Below are 21,183 nucleotides of genomic sequence, written 5' to 3' on the forward strand. Positions count from 1 at the left end.
AGAAGTGAACTGTTAGGGAATAGGGAAAATACAGTAAGTGATTTTCAAATCAGAAGTAGGGAACAGAGAACTTTGGCACTATTTTTGGACAAAGATTTTTAACACATAAGGATGTTAAAGTTCTCAATTCAAGAACTATGAGGAGGAAGACCGCAAATCAGGGAAGCAACAAAACAGAAACTTTTGCGTCATAATTCTAGCCTGTCATTCCTGAAGAAAGTAGACTTAGTTCCCCACATAAACTCTGAGCTAATCAGTAACTCTTCACTCAGGGCTGAGAGAACTGAATTATTTAGTGGTTATGCTCAGTACCTGTGAAGCAGAAACATGTTATTTCTCCACAGAGATCGGCTACTCACACTCTAAATCTCTTTCTCTGGAACGAATCTCCAATGAGATCTGCATCAACATGCTACTTGAGTCCTTCAATTGTGGCTCTGAACAAAAATGCTGATTGGTCTTTCTCTTGCTGAAGAACTCCTTGAAAATTACTTTTCTCCTCTTAAGCACCCTTTGTCTAAACAAAAAGTCTTCCCTGAGTTTTGCTGTGCAGATCTGAGCATGAACTTAGGCAGAAGTCCCTGTATTCATCCTCCTCTGAATAACCCACCAAGTTCTCCCTGAAAGCCAAATCTTTTTTTAGAAATTGCTTTTTCTCTCCACAATAGATGTGGTATGATTGAAGCAGCTTTGCTGTTTTCTCTTTACAAAGGAAGATGTCATGACCCTTTCCAGTCTTCTCACCACTTAGGCTGCTGCAGCAGCTCAGTGCTCTCGTTGTCACACCCAGCCTGCTTCCACCGCTACACCCTCCCAGTAAGGGCGGCTTTCAGCATCACCCACAGAAACTCCGTGCACCTGAATTACATCTGGAGAAACTACTCCTTTTAAGGGGCCTCCTGACTCTTTCCACTTTGATGTAGAGAGGCTATAGCTAAATCCTATTAATGTCATTTGCTGTTTGTCTGGCAATGGATGTGGTGGGAAATCTTTAATGCTTTTATTCTGTCTATTGACATGGGCATGTTAGTTGCTGTTGGAAGCATTTTTAAGGCACGACCACATTCTGCTTAATGCAAAAATCAGAATATAGGTGCTACTTCCATGAAAAATCTAATTCTGGCTAAACACAGGCTAGAATTTTTATTAATAGCAATGAACAGTGAGTTTCATTCACATTTGAAAAAAATCTTTAGGCTGAAATACCATGCTCATGGTCAATGACAGCTCTTAGACTTGGAAAGGAATACAAATAAATGACATTTAAATACCTCTGGTGACATTGTACCTAAAATAGCTCAAGTATTGCAATGTGTTAACCCCATAACCTTTTTCCATTGTATCTGCTGAAATCTGAGAATTATTGATGAAGTTTCATTTAGCATTTTTTTCTGAATGCACTATTCCAGAACATGAAGGATTAGTACTGTAGACAAGAAGCCTTGTACACTAATCAAAACCTCTTAAAGTCATTAAAATTGCCGACTTTCTACTGCCTACAGTGGATAGTGGATTCTTGATGTGCACAGCAAGTCCTGAAAACTTTTCCAGCAACACAATTTACAGCCTATTTAGACAACAAAATCATTTGCCACTCCTCCAAAATAAAGCACCACAAGGTGTCGGAAGATTCACTTTCTCAACTGTGCTGAGCACATTAAAGATAAAATGCCTGTAGCCAATATTAGGTGCCCTGAATAACCATTAACAAGTTCACAGGTGGAAAAAAAAATTAAGACCTAATGCATTGAAAATGTGAGTCAGTACAAAATATAGAGAGAACCATAAACAGAACTAATAACACTTGAGGCAGTCACTCCATGAGAGCCACTAGGGTTTAACTCATATAAGAAAGGAAGACTAGACAGACTGCAATTTTTTAATAAACGCTTATTTCATTATCAACCTTGCTGAAAACAAAATCTCTATTAAATTAATCCCCAAACTGCATAAAGCAATCTGCTTGTCTGCTAATTTTCTCAAGTGATTTCAGTATCTCAGTGGTAAGGTAGACAGCTTAGCTAGATGACAGCACAGACATGCCCAAGGTCATTTCTGCCCTGCTTGTCTCCTAACACCTCAGGAACACCTTGGGATGAATAGCAAGTCCCTGCAAATCAACAGCCTCCTCTGCCTCCTTGCTTGCCTTCAGAAATTTTTGTTTCCCTCTCATCCCTGACTACAACCTGTTCTCTCAACCCTTCCCTCCTGCCTCTTTCCACCTGACACTGTCTAAAAGCTAAATAAAAGAAGTAATATGACTGAAAGCTAAATAAAAGAAGTAATATGATATTTGCCCTGAATAATCAGATTTACCATTATTTGGAAAGGAGTCCTGCAGTGTTGGATCTCTCATTAGAACCCTAGTCTCCCACTTTTCCTCACAGTCTCTGACAAATAGGATAGCTGAAAGAATGCAGAGATGTAGGGGAATAGAATATAGGTAAATAAAGGTAGTATAGAAAGTAATCCTATCCCCTAAAGAGTTGCAGCTGGGTTAATTATGAAGGATTAGGAGCAGGCCTGATGTTAACAGGCCACAGCTGTAGCCAATCAGTAGAGTGTTATAAAAGAGGGGATTGGTTGACTGAGGGCAGTTGGAGTGAGTTGGCTGCTGTGAGGACATGGAAGAGGCAGTGCCTCGAGGAGCTGCCTACAAGAGACATCAAGGAGGTATGAAGCTCTAGCAATGTGGAACCTTTGCAATGTACTGACACTAGAACTCTTGCGCTATACTGATAACACAGAGAGACCAACAAGCTCAGTAACAATGAGCTACTGTGCCATTCTATCATGATCACTGGATCCTGCATGTGCTGGTAGTAGTTAAACAAAGCATGTCATCAACTCTGGTACGTCTTTCGGATCATCCTGTGGACTACTTTGTAAAGCACTACAAACAAGCATTAAGGTGTAGAGGCTGAAATTAATGGAGATTTTTAGGAGCAACAAAAAGAGAACAGGATGAAATAGAAGGAATAGAGGAATTAAGAATTTGGGAGTGTATTTTTTTTCCCTCCAGATGCTGTGTTCATTATAACAGAAAAAGCAAACTAGAAGAGAGAGCACAGCTGAGTTAGGGAAACCAAACTTCCCTCCCCCACTCTCTGACTCCACACAAACACTGCAGGGCACAGAGGTCTGAGTGGGACACAAAATTAAATCAGAGCTCAAGGGAGCACCTTGCCTAACCTCTCTCTCTCCTTGCATATGCAGATACATATGTATCTCCTACCTGGTCATAGACTAGGAATACATTCCTTACATTTTTGGTTCAGCTTCAAACTTTTCCTATTTACTAAAAAACCTGTATTTATAGTCTGCTTAGTAGCAGAACAATAAGGACAATCCAGTCCAGCCCCCAACCTGACCAACACTTTCAATATTTTACTCACACAGTAAAGACAATGAAGACATCTGGCCTAATCAAGAAGGAAAACTGCATCTGACTGTTTTCAATTCTCCTTTTCCATCCCTCAAACTAAAACTATTTCACTAGTGTCCTCATGTGTCGAACAAAGGGCAGGAAACAAACGCAATTGTGAATTGCTTAGTTAGGACCACGCTAATAACTAACGAAAGACTGAAATATTTTAAATGAGTTGCTCACCTCTAAGTTTGTCCTCAACAACAGTAATAGGATCACTTCAAAATAACTCAAAATATATTTACTTTAAAACTCTGTATTAGGGGGAAAAAAGAAACAATGTATGTATGTGGGAATGACACAACTTCTCACTTTCTGCATGTCTTCTTTATGATAAAGTATCTTCATTCATAAAGAAGGAACTTATATAAAATATACTCACAAAACAGCAACTGACTTGAAACAGCCAATGGAATTACAATTTCTGTGTAAAAATTAATTCTGAATGGCTACAAGTATAATATCATAACTTTATCATCACTGAACTAAACAAGTTCAATTTGTAGCTACTCATGCATTGTACTGAACTGCTCCACCATCAGATGCTTTAAGTAACACGTTCCATAGTAAATAATTTATCTTTTTCCTAATAGATAATGTAATATTGAGAGTAATCTTCTGTTCTATGCTAGAAAAAAAGGAAAAAAATCATTAGATGTTACAGCACAAATCCCAAAATTACTCTATTTTTAATTAATACAATGAAACACAGCTCTTGCTAGTCCTTTGGGTAAGAGAATGATGCCACACATGCTATGGACACACAACAACATGGTTTCAATTGATTATTACAAAACCCCTATAATCACTAAAGAACCACTACTTCATCCTTTGCAATCATTACAATAATTGATTTTGAATTGAATTTGTTGAGATTTTCAGATTGTTTAGGAAACACCAATAAAGATACAAGGCTAAACAACTATTCACTAAAGAACAACTTCAAACCTGTTTTTAAGGCAAACTAGATTATTGTTAATATATGTAATTAACTATACTAAATTTAGTATTTCATGTTTCATATCATACTGGGTGGATATTAAACTATAGTGTTCACATTTCATATGTTATTTTTAACAGAAAAAAAAAACAATCAAAAAGACTGTAAAGGAAGAAACAATTCTGGCTGTGAAGCAAAACTACAGACTTTCAGATGGACAAACAGGGACCATTTTACTTGCTAATAATCCTATAATAATCTCAGTGTTTTCTGTAAAAAAAAAAAAAAATACGGGGTAGGGGAATTAGTAAGAGTTAAAAACCAGTGTTTTAAACCAAAACTGGTAAGTTAAACAATCCCCACAAAACAAACAAAAAGACCACACAACCCCCCCCCCAGCCCCAAACCAGGGCCAAGCATCAGTGTTACCCAACTCACTTCATAAAGTATGAAAGTATTGAAGGGAATAACTGTTTCCACAATACAGTGGAAAGGAATGCCATAACAGACCACCTGTGTCACCCACAAAATTTTAGAGCATCTCAGTGTCAAGTACTTTGGATTGACCACTATTGAGAGCCTCTGGGCACATTCTTCATATCTAGTCCATAGAGAAGAGATGCTAATGTCCAACAGAAATATGGCTCCTAAACCCTTGAGGAAGGGAACTTTGCTGATATAGTATATGGCTACTCTCTTGATAAACCACCTTACCATTGCAGCAGGGTGCCAACATGCCCTGCAGAGAGTTTATAGGTTACTGCACTGAAAGCCTGAATTTCATTTCCCTCTCCATCTGCTCATTAGCCATCTGTAATCAGTGCCCCAGGTATTGTCTTACTAGCTGACTTGGCTTCCCGGAACATCTTAAGGGTTCAGTAAATCTAGAAGTGGCTGATCAGGAGGATTAATAGGATTCCCCTACATGGTACAGCACTCACTGTTTCCAGGAAGCGCACAGAAAAAAAAATCTCCATTGTGAGAGCAGTCAGACACCCAAACATGTTGCCCAGAGAAATGTTTGCATGTTTTTTGCTAGAAATATTTAAGACTCAATTTCACAAAACCCTGATTGAAGAACTCTGAGCCCTGCTTTGAGCAAGAGGGTGGTCCAGACCATCTCTTCAGGTTCCTTCCAACCCAGACTGTTCCCTACTTGTGGACATCTAAGCCAATCTCCTCCAAATGCCAGTTTGTGGGGTTAACTCCAGTTCTACATCTAGTTTCACAAGCATGGACATCTGCTCATTCTTGGAAGTACTCTGCAGTCTCAGAGAGGTGATGTGAAATAAACACTGCTGTGCTTCATTCAGCAGTATTCTGCCCTCCCCTAGCTCCAGTGTTTATGGTGGGTGCAATAGGCAGATTGGGATCCAAATGTTTCAAGGTGAAAGCTTTTAATTTGCAGTATCAAATATTGCCTGGAGGCTGAACAGGAAGTTTTGATAGGCAAACAGTCTCATCTAACATGACAAAACTCTGATTTATGATTGACATTCAAAGCTTTCATTCAACAGAAAAAAATCCACAATGATGAGGATTGGAATACATAAGAAGGAGGCACTTTCCGGAAAGAGGATTGTATCATTTGGTAATTGGCATTATAAAATGTTGAAGAATACTTGTTTTTTTTTTACTACAGAGACCAGGAAAAGTTTATTGAAACAAAAATCCTAGTATAGCTGTAAGAAATCCATATTTATATTAATGGTGGAAAACACAATACCGTGAAATCCAATTTTACATTCGGCTTATTCCTTTAAAAATCCCACACAAATTTCATCATTTTCATGAAAATACAGCTGCACAGAAATGCTCTTATTCCTTTCAGCAGGGATTTGGATGCCATTAAGATTTGTTTATCTTCATGTCCTTTTTGATCCTCTCAAATTAAGAGAGAAGACAACATGGGAGAAAAATAAAATAAAATATGATTTTTTAGTATAGCAGACTTTCTTGAAAATGCAAATTTCAATGCAGAAAGGCACATTAAGAATGAATTTCTCTCTCTTGCTACTTGAAAACATGTCATCCAGTATGTTGGTTTCACTGCTTTCCTGATATATGTATCATTTTACTTTGACATGAAGTAATACATTTAAAATATCCCTCAATAAAGCTGTTTTCATGAAGAATAACTAGAAAGTAATCCTTGAAAGTGCTATTGGAGACGGAAAAGACAACATTGTCAAAAAGTAAAGTTTTGTTCATCTAATTGGTCTGTATATTTCTAGCTACATTATGAAATTCAGTGAAATTCAGTTTTTCTTAGTAGCTTTTAGGTTAAATTTTGATCACCATGGTAAGTCACTAAGTATTTTATTATATGAACACATAATTCAATCCATGCCCCGGAATAATTTCTCACTAAAAACCTCCATGACCCCTTGACCAGTTAGAATAAATACCATTTTTATTTTAGAAATACTGCTTATGTACTTTCACCAAATAATTTAAATGCATTTGATTTTCTAATGTGTTAATGCAAAAATGGTGCAAAAAGCCCCACTGTGTAATATGAGTCATTACTTTCCTGTAATAAACACTCCAATAAACCAGACACAAGTAACCATAGAAACAGGTGCGTATATTCCAGAGCCATGGTCTCTAACCTTCCCTGGCCCACAGGCAGTAACACCCAACTAGCAGCATGCTGCAGGCAACTTCCAATTTCTTTTCCTCATGATAATCAGTTTTAATTTCTTTAATTTCCTGTGACTGGAAACAGCAGCAGAGTATTTTATGAGCAACACAATCCCAGTAGCCTGGGAACAGATGTCCTTACGATGGCTGTAGACACTTAGCAAAGCAGCAACAAACACAGGAAAAAGGTGAGACAGAAGAATCAACTTTTGTAGACTCTTGTATTCAAATAATGGATATAAATACTTTTTATACAAAATAATATTTAAAACTAACAATCACAGCTCCAACACTAAAATATTCCAGTATTAAGTTTTAAAACAATTTAAAATAGCCTATTATTTGCCAACACAGGATAACATGGAACCTGCACTAACTAGGTTTCCAACATTATAGACAGTATAAAATTCCATTTTTTAATATACAAATATATACGTGTATTTTAATATACATCTGTTTTTGAAAAGAACTTGTAACAAGGATAAGTAGTTTTCATCTTATAATTGCAAGGCATAGGGTAAAACAGAAACTCAAATCTTATGACAAATGGTCTTTTTTGTGTTTGCTCTGTAAGTTTTTTATGACCACAGGTAAGTAGTTTTCTATTTTTTCCCCTTCACTATACTTAGTCAAAGCATCCCCAGATTTTCTTAACCTTGCCACTTATTCCACTGGTTATGTCCCTACCCTCAAGGTCAAGGCTCTCGCTTTTGTTTGTGACTTGAACATCCTGAGATGGAGCTTCCAGCAGAGATATCACAAACACATCAGAGCATGTTATTGCTGGATGACAGGAGCCACATATTCTGTTTTACTATCCAACCCTTGAAAAGAACACAACTCCCCTATCCTTAACTCATGCATAAACTATGGGTATACAGCATTTCTAAAGTCATGGAGTAAAATTAATTTCAAAATTTCAATCTTCTATTTTCATTCTGTAATGCAACAGAAACACCCTTGACAAACTTACCAAAAGCTGTTAAGCCAGTTGACAGTGTTTCACCATAATCCTATTAATATTTCCATCACTTATCAGAAAGATTAACAGAATTTCTCCATTCATGTTTGATAAAAATGGCATGTTAATTAAAACTACTGAAAAGAATGCAAAACAGAAACTTGTCATAAAGTGCAGTAAACATCAGATCTGTAACCGATAACTCAAGACAAAGTTATGAATTAGGATGATTATGGAAGAAATTAATTTAAGCATAAATGAGTTTATGCCATAAATGTTAAAAAATTTAGCATCACATTGTGTGTATACTTTTTGTAGTCCCCACTTTTCCACTGACAATAAATATACAAGTTAGAGAAATTGCTGACTGGGAGATACCTACAGGTGAGGTGTTAGCCTGTGTGCTTTAAGCTTCCCTTTCTATCAGTGGGAAAAAAACCCAGATAAATTATCCTCTGAAAAAGCCTACTTTGGACACAGACAACTAATTTCAGACCATTGCAGTCCCTCAAGTTAGTGCTGATGAATATTATTTTTCTTTTACTATTTTAAGTGTAAAAATTTAGTTTTTGCAAGCTCCATCCTAAATTCTCTCCTCTTGAGCAGACAGACAGCAACTACATCAACCAAAGAACATATCAGAAAAATAATGAGGAAAATGTTCTCTCTGAATAGGACAAATGCTGCCTGGAAAAACCTGACATGCAGGAACCCACTGATTTCAGGTAATTAAGTATTTTGTTGGTTTTAGTACTAGATAGCAGCAAACTAAACTGCTCCCATCTATTTGAGACTGTTTTGGTCGCAGAAGAAGCTTAATTACAGTTTCTGTCTGAATTCACCAAAAATGCAGAAAGCTAATGGTGTAACCATTCACTTCTGCCCCTTGCAGGAGTTCTGAAGTCAGTGAAGAGCACACAGTACTACTGAAATAAGACTCTGACAAATCCACTTACAACTACTTCAGTTAGTACAAAAGTTTTGCTGTAAATGTAATTGATTTAACAATGGGGAAAATGTTAAGGACCATTACTTAAGACTTTTTGCAATCCTATTTGTTAGCTGACATGTGTCACAACTGCACAGTAAAAAATAGGATATTTCTATTAAATTCAGTGCAGTGCTTGTATTGTATAAAAAAAATTCTCATTTTCAGCATTAAGTGTCAAAGAGGCTTTTTTAACAGACAGGAGAAAGAACTCTGACTTTTTTTTTTTTTTTTTTTTTTTTACCATGTAACTCTCTTAATGGAGGATAGGATAAACCATGCCTTCTCTTCACAACATGATTTCAGTGTAGGTTCTCTCATACCATACTGACAGTGATTAGAAGCTGCAAGGGGGATGCAGTCTAATGAAGAAAATTTCATACACCCTAACAGTGTCTATGGAACAAAACTACATGCACTCATCTTTCATTCCCTAAAGGCTGTATTATCATCTGAGATAACTGCTACTTGGTTCCTTTTTGTTACAGTTTTTGGCACATTTTCCTCTTTGATTATTTTATTATACATAATGACACCAGTGCAACTGTGTCTAATATAAGCAATTCACCTGGAATATTTCTCTCTCCCCACACACAAGCTGAAAATAAATACTTCTTATAAATGTAAAAGATACCTTTAAAGTAAGGTATCCTTACCTTGGTCATACCTATATGAGATGACCTTCAGAAGACGCATTACTAGAAAGCATAAGGTAGTTTTTTCATTCTACTGATTAAACGAAAGAAAGACCTTCGGTCACAGGTTAGGATGCTCTATTTCTTTGAGAAGTCCAATGCTCATCTAACAACACATCTGTTTTAGGCTTGAGAGTTATCCTTCATTTCTTCAATTCCACCCCAGCTCCTTTTTCAAGGGGAGTATAATTTATGAAAATTTCCTTGAATCAGAAAACAGACTGTATTGTCAAGCACATACAGTCATGCTCTTAAGTGACATATGAGTGGGCACATCAATGTGAACTTTGATTCTGAGAGACCGTAAGACTTGTCAGTTAAGTTCCAGGTTGACTCATGAACTATTTTGACAGACCCAAAGAGTAGTTCCTTCATGGTGCTCTCAGAAGCCTGCCAGTCAATCACTAAGTTGTGCAGTAGACATAAACTGCATGTAATTTGGAAAGCACTTTAAATTTTATTGATGATAAAATGAAGGAGATTGATCTGCTTTCATTTGACAGACAATACCTCCTTAATGCAGCTGACTCTGGCAAAGCTCTTTCTGACCAAGGAGCATGAAACATGACAGGAATCAGAAACAGAGAGTCACTGAACCCTGTTTACATTCTGGGAACTAAAGAGCATGAGAACAAATCTAGGATCAATTGAAGGAAATGGAATTCTGAACTGAAAAGATCATGAAAATACCAATGTCAAATTTAACTACGCATTTGCAACTATGCAACTAGCTTTAACCATTACATTTTTATTACATTTACTATCGCAAGCCATCATTCTTCAATAAAGAATTTTTTAAATTTAAAATAGATAATTGTTTAGAATGCAAGCATAAGAATATGTCCTAAGAAACAAACTGACTTGCTCTAATTCTGTCTCTGTCTCACATAAAACTTCACAAAACACTGCGAATTCTTACTGCTTGTACTTATATTTTTAACAATGGAGACAAACATTAGGCAGACTGTCCTAGAACGTTGCTTTAAATGATATTTCAATCAGTAAGAAATTACAGCCTGAATTTAATTTTTCAGATACAAGTTTCAAAGTAAAGACAGATGTATTAATAGCATTACTCCACTTGTTCATGACATGTGTCAGTAGCTTCATGGGCAGCCCAAAGTTTGGATAGATTTTACAAGCACAGCAACAATAAACCAGAAGAAAACATGAGTAATAAAAGACACAATACCACTGCAAGATTTCACTTTAACTTTTCTGCTGGGGTGAGAAAATTTTGGAGGGAGGCATTGGTTTCTTTTGTCATTTAGTTAACACATGGAAAAGGGAAACTTTCTACAGACCAAAGGCTAGCAGTTTCAGAAACTACTTTTCTTTTCTAAAATGCCCTAGAAACCAAAGGAAGTGTATTTTTCATTTGTCCTCAGAAGGTGTTAATTAGACATTTTCAAAATCTTCCTAGCTCAGCTATACTTACATTGTTAATAATTGGGACTTAAGTGGATGGTGCCTAACTTCTCCATAAATTAGGTTTCTTGCTGGACTATAATTTTGCATTAATCATGGTCCAAAGGTTTTTTTAGCATTTCAATTCCTCAAGAATTTATGGAAATACTGATTCACTGTAAAGTTCAGTAGAATCATATTGCAATGCATTCATTGATACTACGCTCACTAAAGGACTTGAATTCATATAAATTAGAATATTGCAGTAAAAAATTGCCTTATATAAAGATGTTTCACATACAACCATCTTTAATAAATGCTAATAAGTTTCTAAACAGTGCCTTATTTACTTAATTTGCCACTATCTTTGGCAGTCCATGGATCAATATGCTTTTGACAAAATTAGAATATTAAACTAGTATTTTCCCTAGAAACAATAATCCAAAGAATAAGTCAAATAATTCACTAAAAAAATTATTTATTGAACAGCATTGAAAGAAAAATGGAACATTTTGATTAAACATTACCGGAAATATTTTTTGCATAAGGTTGGTCAAGTATTAGAATTAGCTGTTTGAAGAGCTTGTGGAATTTTCATGCTTGGAGGAATCCTGAGATTCATCTGGACAACCCAAGCTATGGGCAACATTATCTAACTGGACCTGATTTGGGCAGCAGGTCAGACCAGATGACCTCTGGAGGTCCCTTACATCTAAGTTATTCTTAGACAATTCCCCAAATAGCACCAAAGAAGGCACTTCATTTCAATGTAATTATATTTACAGATGAATGCTACAAGACATTATGTTTTAAGCAAATCCTCAATTGTTAAAATAACAATAAATACAGCCATTTTCTACTTAAACTCTCTTTGCATAACATTGGTTATATAGAATCTATTTTACTGTATTTTTATCTAATAAATGAAGAGCAAAATGTCAGTGCGCAAAAGAAATTATCCATGTTGTTATCGATACATTTATAACATGAATTGAGGCAATGGGACCAACTCCAGACAGCTATCAATTCTGTGTGCCCAGACTCATCACGCATACTTCAAAGACAAACTCATCATACAACAATCAGAGACAAGTTCCTCCTGTGAAGAGCAGCTAAGGACTCCAAGTCTGTCTAGTTCGGAGAACAGGAAGCTGAGGCAAAACCTTGTTGCTCTCTACAGCTTCCTAAAGGGAGGAAGTGGAGAATGAGGTGCTGATTTCTTTGTGACAGGATGCATGGAAATGGTTCAAAGCTGTGTCACGGAAGGTTCAGACTGGTAATTAGGAAGCATTTCATAAAGAGGGTGGTTAAACACTGGGACAGACTTCCTAGAGAGATGGTTGATGCCCAAACCCTGTGCTTAAGAGGCATTTGGACAGTGTACTTAGCAAAATACTACAAGTTTTGGTCAGCCCTCAATTGGTCAGGCAGTAGGACTAGATTATGATTGTAGTTCCCTTCCAATGGTCCCTTCAAACTATTCTATTCTATTCTAGTTTAGTCTAGTCTAGTCTATCACAGAATCAGCTGAGTTGGAATGGAACCATAATGATCACCGAGTCCAGTTCCCAGCCCTGTCACACCATGTGCCTGAGAACACTATCCACGTTCCTCTTGAACTCTGTCAGGCTGGTGCTGGTGACCACTTCCCTGAGGAGCCTGTTCCAGTGCCCAAACACCCTCTGGATGTTAATATCCAACCCAAGCCACCCCTGACACAACTTCAGGCCATTCCCTCAGGTCTGTCACTGGTTACGAGAAAGAAGACATCAGTGTCTGCCCCTTCTCTTCCTTTCATGAAGAAGTTGTAGACTGCAGTGAGATCTCCCCTCTGTCTCCTCTTCTCCAGGCTGAACAGATCAAGTACCCTCAGCCACTCCTCATAAGTCTGCCCCTCAAGGCCCTTCATTATCTTAGTTGCACTCCCTTGGACACTCTCTGATAGTTTAATATCTTTCTTACAATGTAGCACTCAAAACTGCTGACTCATATTCAGCTTTCTGTAGGCCAGGACACCCAGGTCCCCAGCATCTCATTCCCAGTCTGTACTGTACATCCAGGGTTGGCCCATCCCAGGTGCAGAATCCAGCACTTTCCCTTGCTGAATTTCTTATGGGCTGTGATTGCCCAGCCCCCAATTTAGATGAGGCCTCTCTGCAGGCCCTCCCTGCCCTCAAGGGAGACAACAGCTCCTCCCAGTTGTGTAGTGTCTGTGAACTTGCTCAGTATCTCTTCCAGTCTTGGGTCCGCATCAGGTCAACAAAGAATGAAAGATGTTGAAGACCACAGAGCTGAGGAATCCTGTGGAACCCCACTAGTCATAGGTCACCTGTCTGATGTCACCCCATTGATTGTAACCCTGTGCGCCCAAAATGAGCCAGATGCTCACCCATCACATGATCCGTTTGTCCAGTTGTGTGCTGGACATTTTGTCCAGAGGAATCCCGTGAGAGACAGGATTTACTGAAATCCAAAAAGATTACATCCACTGGCTTCCCTTGATCAGCTAGCTGGGTTACATTCTCATAAAAAGGAAATCAGATTTGATAAGCAGGACTTTCCCCTCACTAAGCTGTGCTGACATTGTCTTTCAGGTGTTTTTCAATACCTCCAAAAATAATCTTCTCCATAACTTTACTGGACACTCAAGTAAGCCTGAAAGGCATGTAGTTTCTGGGATGCTCCTTCTTGCCCTTGTTGAAAATCAGGACAACATTTGCCAGCTTCCAGTCAGCTGGGACATCTCCAGATTCCCAAGACCATTCAAAAATCATTGTGAGAGGTTTTTTGGTGACATCAGCAGATCTTTGAGGATTCTTTGCAATATCCCATCAGGCTTCATAGATTTGTAGGGATCCAGCTGGAGCAACAGATCCTGAACATTTTCAGGGATAACTGGGAGATGATAATTCTGATAGTCATGGTCTCCACTTCAGAGGCTGAGATCCCTTTGGTCCATCATCCATGTTGAACACAGAGGCAAAGAATGTGTTAAACACCTCTGCCTTGTCCATGTCCCTGTTTGTGAGGTGACCATTCTCATCCTGTTAAAGGCTGATGTTATCCTTACACTTCCTATTGCCATTAATATACTTGAAAAAACTCTTTTTATTGTCCCCCACAGTTCTGGCAGGTTTAACTCCAGCTGATCTTTGGCACATTAATTTTCTCCCAACAGTGACAAGCAGTATCTTCACATCTTCCCATGTCGCCTGACCTTGCTTCCACTCGTCATACATCTTTCTTTTCTTTTGCTTTATTTCCAAGAGAAGGCTTTGTTCAGCCAAGTCTTCTTGACTTCTGACATTTGGGAATTGCCTGGTCCTGTTTCATGAGGACATGATGTTTAAAAAGTGACCAGAACAGATGCACCCCAGCACCTGCAAAAAACATTTTCCCTGGGGACCTCACTTACTTACTCCCTGAACAGCCTAAAGTCTGCTCTTCTCATGTCCAGAGATGAGGTTTTGCTGTCATTCTTCCTTTTGTCAACAGAGATTTTAAACTCTTGCCAAGACAGCTGCTGATCTCCACTTCATTCATCAGATTGATTCTGTTGACAAGCAGTAGATCAAGGAGAGCATCCTTTTGAGTGAGCTCTCTTACGACCTGTTCCATAAAGTTGTCATCCAGGTTTTTTAAGAAGGTTGTTCCAGCTGTGTGACGCTCCCAGGTAATTTCTAGCAAGTTAAAGTCCCCCATAAGGACAATAGCAATCCTTAATATTCTTTTCTCACAAACCCACAAATTTAAACAACCCAGAAAAGACACCAGGCTATGCAGCAGCATATCTTTCATAGACCCTAGGTGTTCACTGTGAGTGAAATTGCTATTTGCATATTCAAAAGATCAGAAATCAAGGTTTGTACAAAAGTCACACTGTTGGCCACTGCTCTCTCTGCATTAATATCTACATTTCCTTTTTTCTGCAAAGGCTGTTCTGGTTGTAATAGGAACTTTTTATTCCCACGCTGTTCAAATGTTCACAATGGTCACTAATACTCTATGCATAATCCTGTGTCCACGTCTTCACTTTCTTCATGGACATCTCTGAACAAGAGAGCTCAGGCAGCAGCAAGAAACAGCACTTCACAAAGGATTACTCTGGCTTTACACAATCCATGATGACTTTCTCAGAATCATCTTATCTCAGTAACTTTCTAAATATTAATATTGACAATTAAACTTTTACCACTTATATTCATTATGCGTGATGATACAATAGCTCAGTTTTTCTGAGTTTGCTATCTGCAAAGTCAGAAAAAATTAAGATCTTAAGTACATATATCTCTGGAGTCACCAGACATTTAAGGAGTTAAAGGCAAGGATAACATAATACACATTAACTATTATGTGCAGTAGTGCCATAATTGCATTGTCAGTAAGGTATGCAAGTGGATTTTATACATGAAATCCAAATTTGTATCTTTGTGCAGAAGACTAGAAACAATCAATAAAATAATGGTACCAAATAATGATTACTAAAATATTCTGCAATTTTGCAGCCTCCAATCCACTTATACAAATTAGCCCAGCAACAACAGCAGTCATATGACAAGAGAAGTATTTTGTTTACCAACAAGGTAAAAAAAATTCAAACCAAGATCACTTTATCAACTAGCTCACAGTAAGACTCCTGTTCTTATTTAGGTAAACATACAACAACACATCCAGCCACATGAAACAAAAATCAAAATTTTAAGTCCATATATGGACCAAAAAACATTTACAAAATATTCTTACTAATGTGTATGTAGCTTGTTTTTCCTTTAATTCTTTCTACTAATAAAATGAAACTGTTTTCTTAATAGGGAACCTTTACTATGAATGCTTGCATTACATTTTGAGGGGATTAAATACACAGTAAAGCTACATCTTTATCCAACTATATCCCAGTTTATATGCCATGATGTTGCCTGCAGTTCAAAACAATCATAGCAAGAAGAGCTGGCAAGTTAAAAAACAAATACCAAATGTCATTAGCATACATTCAGATCACTGGAAGCACTCAGAGAATACTGTTTAAATGCTTACCTTAACTATCCCACGGATATGCATTTTTGCTATCATCTCTGCAGTGTAAAGAAACATCAACAGAGTATCAAGAGCAAATGTCACATACTGGAGAGGCGGATAATGCTCGAAGGTTTTTGGAGTGTTCATACACACAGAAATAACACTGATGATGGCACAAATTCGTAGTAAAGAGTGCACCCACTGAAGAAAAAAAATAAACAAAACCCAAACAGGAGACATTACAAGATTGCTTTGATGTTCAAAAAACCCTCAAATATTTAGTTTCCATAGCTTATCCTGGAAGTCTTTTGTAAACCCACGTCTGTGTCCTTTTACATCACAATCCACATATAAGAGGTCTTCAACCAAAAATAAACATTTCTAAATTACTTATACATATATAGACATGTATATACTTTTATTAGTGAGGTTGTATAACTCAGAAAACATGGATTAAGAGCCAAGAAACTGAGAATAAGGATTCTATCATTTCTACTTTGTGGCACTTGTAATTCAATTTCTTTTCAAATGACAACCCATCAAATTTATGGGTAGACAATAGGTAGAATTAGTTGAAGTTGGGAGGATGGATTAAATAAAATTTTGGTGGAAAATTTTAGTTCAACCCTTAAGAAAAAATTATTTTTAAATCTGTTCACAACTCAGAAAAAATAAATGAGAGTCACAGGACTCAAAGCATCCTTCTGATTATGAAAATAACAAATATAAAAAGAATATAAAAGAGACTATGTCACAAACAGCTACTTCTTTCAGGATTCACTTTTGTTCCAATCAAGTTTTGTTGCTATAGGAGAACAGCTCATTTCTATTACTAATTAGGACTCAGTCCCACTCCTCATTGCTGGTCAGAGAGGGACACGTAACTAAAAAGCAGAATGTATCAATATGGAAGTTTAGGGTTGGATTTTTTCCTTTTAAATCAAAATATGACTGAAACATCTTGAAGTCAGGTAAGTATAATGAATCATAGTTAGTAAGGTCATACCTATTGTAACAAAAAGGAAAAGATACTTCAGCAAGAAAAAAATCTTTAAACAAAAAAAACCTGAAGAATATTTATCAAAATTTTTCATCTGGGGAAAAATTCTAGACTCATTTACAGTGTACTTCAGACCTTTTGATATCAAAAAGACAGCTACCTAATTTAACACTCACTGTTCACTCACTTAAATCTAATGATATCTGACATGAATAAAATAGTTCTGTCATTTGCATACTCTGGGCTCAGATTAATCATTTAGAAGCAGAATGCACCTTATGAATGATCTCCAACATCCCTTTAACATCCACTTTGTTTTGAACCTTGTTTCAACTGAAACAATTAACATAAGTATTAAAGTGTGGCTGATACAAAACTTGTTCTCTAACACAGTAAAGTGCCAGCATTACAAACACTAAGCAATATACAAGTAGTTCAGCAGCATGACAAAAAAATTATTCCATGAGAACCTCGTGCATTGTGTGATGAGAAATGTAGGTAAATAGCCGTCATATATTTATCTGCAATGACATTTTGAGTTTATTACAGCAGCCAATACAAACATTCTACTTAAATAACTGACAAGACAATACCCATATATTAATTCATACTACATAGTTTTAGGTGTTAAAACTCAGCAGCAAAGCTGAGGAGATCTGGCATCCTTGCTACAAATGAGATGATGACTTTCTTAAATGAATGCAATGATAACAAATGGTATTATTTCAGAATATTTTACTTCCTGCTTTTAAAAAGTAAAAAATTATACACCAAGAGAAATGTGAAAATGGCTTCTCTGCAAAAATGGAAATGATTCACAATATTGGAATCCTGAATCCATGCTCACTCCTGAAAAAATAATTAATTCATAACAAATATATTTACATGGTAAAGACATTTTCTTAATACTGTACAGTCTATTAATAACTCCACTCCTAATGAAATTTTCCCTAGTTTCAAGTTGCCAGACACTTTTACACCTCTTTTTTTCTCAAAGGCAGGTTTTAGGTTAAATGGTATGAGAAAAATGAGAGCTGTACTTCAAAATAAACAACCAAAATAACAACAATTTTATATTCATAAATGTTTTAAAAGGAGATTTGAAAATCAAGTGCTTATTGATAGCTACCACTTGAGCAACAAAATCCTCCTTTTAATATCCTTTCCAAAAGCTAATTTTTTATAAACTTGTAATTTCAATGAACATGTTAGGAACCAGAGACCTTGAAAGGATGGCTGTTTTAAAAAAATCAATCAGATGAACTGGTTGGAAAATACTGCTTGATCGTCCCATAATTTTGGAATAGCCAAAAGAAACTATTTTGTTTAGTCTTTGATGTTTTTCAAAAATTTAACTGGTACATGAGCAACTATAGTTCAAAAACTTTTTTCTGACTAATATCTAATTCAGAATTTTTGTGAAAGTCATATTTCAACAACTCATCTTACATTTCACTTAAAATTAGTAATTACAGAAAGAGATACCTACTGGTTTGTTAATCCATAGAATATCTGCATTGTCTGACAAAGATTCATCAGGACCAAAATCTGCAACTGGCTGGGCTTCCACCCTTGAACTCTGTTTCCTTTTTAGCATCCTGAAGTTAACTTCTTTTATCTATAATCATGAAACCTCCTTGGTGAAAAAGAGACAGAAAACATTAATTCACTTCAGCAGTTTTACAAAGCATTTTAAACTGTTTTATAAATAACCTAAAGCATTTTGTTTTCATGCACACTTCTTTTGTACTTACTAATAGGATATTGATTTTATTAAATATAAATCACTGACATGACACTCGTTAGTTTACCAAAAAATTACACAAATGTAGGCAACACAAACAATTGCCAGAAATTTAGCAATGCTGATAGAGAATTTGTTCTGAAAATATGCAAAGAATTTGTTCTGAAAATATGCAAAGAATTCTATTGCTGTGAACTTCAACACAGAGTAAACATTGGATGAATTTGACCTGGAGCCATTTAATTAAATGGTGACATTTCCATTTATTACACTAGGCTAAGATAAATCCCAACATGCCAAAGGCAAACAGGCAATGTTAAGCAGCCAATAGATGTTAATGTTATTTACTGAAATCAGAAGAGCCTTTTTGCTATTAACATTATTTTTCTAATAAGTATTTTCTAAAGTATTTTTCTAATACTTTTTTTGATGTTAGCAATTATCTATCCAACAGCCAGAAAGTTGTCTCTCTGTGACGAAAACGTGTTGTTTCCACAAGGTCAGGCTGTGTCTGGACATTCCTGCATGGGTGGCACTGACTGAGCCTTCTGTATGCTCAGCCATGTGAGCCACAGCTTGGGACACGCCATGAGAGCTGTAAGGTTGAGTTAGAGTTTAGTATTGACTTTCCCACAGACACAGTTCATGGATCCCAGAGTCTAAGCAAATCCAAGCAGATGAGGAAGATACACTCTCCTGAGAAGTAACTGTCTGCCCTTGAAATACAATTCTATTGTTCATGAATCACAACCCCTTAGAGACTTTTTTTTTGTTGTTTTCCAGCAAAGTAGGGGGAGGAAGAAAGCAAGATCTTGGGGCCTTGTTCTGGACCTTTACTTTGGACCAACTGTGGTGACACTGCCCTGTGACAAGCAAAAGTTTGTCAAAACTAGTTTAAGATAGAATAGTTTGAGTTCAAAGAAACCTTTAAAGATAATCTAACCTTTAAAGATAATCTCCCCTGCCATGGGCAGGGACATCTTTCACTAGATCAGGCTGCTGAAAGCCCTGTCCACTTTTCAATGATAGGGCTACCACAGCTTCTCTGAACAGCCTGGTTGTACGTCTCACCACTTTCATTGTAAAGAATTTTTTCCTTATGTCTACCCTGAATCTTCCCTTTTCCAGTTTAACTCTGTTGCTCCCTTGTCCTGTCACTACAAGCCCTGGTAATTACAGCCACAAGTGTCACAATGACACATTCTCTAACAAGAATGCAGGAAACACTGTGCTCGATTTAGCTGGAGGCAATAGTGGGCTCACGACTGCAGAAGTGCCCATGTACTTGGTCTCAGCTGGCCTTTTCCATCCCATGGGCTGCTGCTTCATGTCCAAACATTATGCTTGCATCCTTTTCTGTCTCTTCTTTTCAGCTGTTATGGCAAATGTAAACCCTTAATCTTATTCCAATTTCCTCAAAGTCTACCCCTGCTCTGTGTTCTCTTTCAGATTCAAGAGGTCGGTTCCTGTCTCTGTAAAACCAAGCCTGAACCACTGGTCTTTGTACAAAGCACACAGTAACAGGGCTGAGGTCCTGTACTGATGTTCCCAGCTGGAAGAGCTGACATCATGCAAAAACTGATTTTTAAAAACAAACAGAAATAAACTAAATGCACAAAATAAGTGACAATTTCTGACACATATATTCATTTCAAATGGCAATTCACAGCAATCTTAGCATAAGTAAAACTGGTAAGCTGTCACTACACACATGCAAATACTGTAAAATTAATATTATATATTAATAACCCTTCTCTAACAAATGAAGAATGAAGTAATAATCACAGAGGTTGCATGCTCTCTCCATGTATATGCTCAAACTTCATGTTCTATTTTTGTTTTGTACCTGAATTCACTACTTCCTCCTCTTCAGCATTTTTTTCCATTTTCTCCTATTTATTTCCCAGTGTAATGGACTGACCTTTTTTCTCTACTTAGACCAAAGCACAACCAGAAATGCTTCAAGTCTCAGAGCTGCTGGTGTGCTTTTTGAGGGCATGAAACCTCCAAATGGCTACATTTAGCATAGTAATAAGAAGTTACTGCAATGCCTTGGGAGCTGCATTTCCCAAAACTTTAGGGGGAAAAAACACTGCCTAAAATGTTTCTTACAAATATGTTCCTTTGAAATTGTTACTCAAAAGCTAAATAAAGAATAATAATTTTATGTTTATTATTTCTGGTAATGGTCATTACTGGGCTCTAGTAATCTTTTAAGAAAAGAGGTAGCAGTAAACAGAGAATTAATAAGATAAGTGCAATCAATAATTATGACAAAAGGTTCAGGATATGAAAAACTGATTTTTGTTTAGCCACTTACAGATTTATTTTTTTTAAATAAATGATGGTCTAAATAACAAGC

General features: G+C 36.8%; 1 protein-coding gene across 3 annotated transcripts in view; it reads right to left on the reverse strand.

The window, feature by feature from the left end:
- Positions 1-21,183, reverse strand: part of NALCN (sodium leak channel, non-selective) — a 222,706-nt gene that overhangs the window by 194,194 nt on the left and 7,329 nt on the right. For all 3 annotated transcript variants that reach the window (XM_059493793.1, XM_059493794.1, XM_059493792.1), the window contains 2 exons: positions 18,567-18,713; positions 16,096-16,278 (listed from right to left, as the gene is read on the reverse strand). In XM_059493793.1, the coding sequence (XP_059349776.1) occupies positions 16,096-16,278; positions 18,567-18,674 (291 nt within the window). In that variant the 5' untranslated portion in view covers positions 18,675-18,713. The remainder of the gene's footprint in view (positions 1-16,095; positions 16,279-18,566; positions 18,714-21,183) is intronic.

This window comes from Ammospiza nelsoni, chromosome 2 (genome assembly GCF_027579445.1).
Source record: "Ammospiza nelsoni isolate bAmmNel1 chromosome 2, bAmmNel1.pri, whole genome shotgun sequence".
NCBI classification, from domain to species: domain Eukaryota; kingdom Metazoa; phylum Chordata; class Aves; order Passeriformes; family Passerellidae; genus Ammospiza; species Ammospiza nelsoni.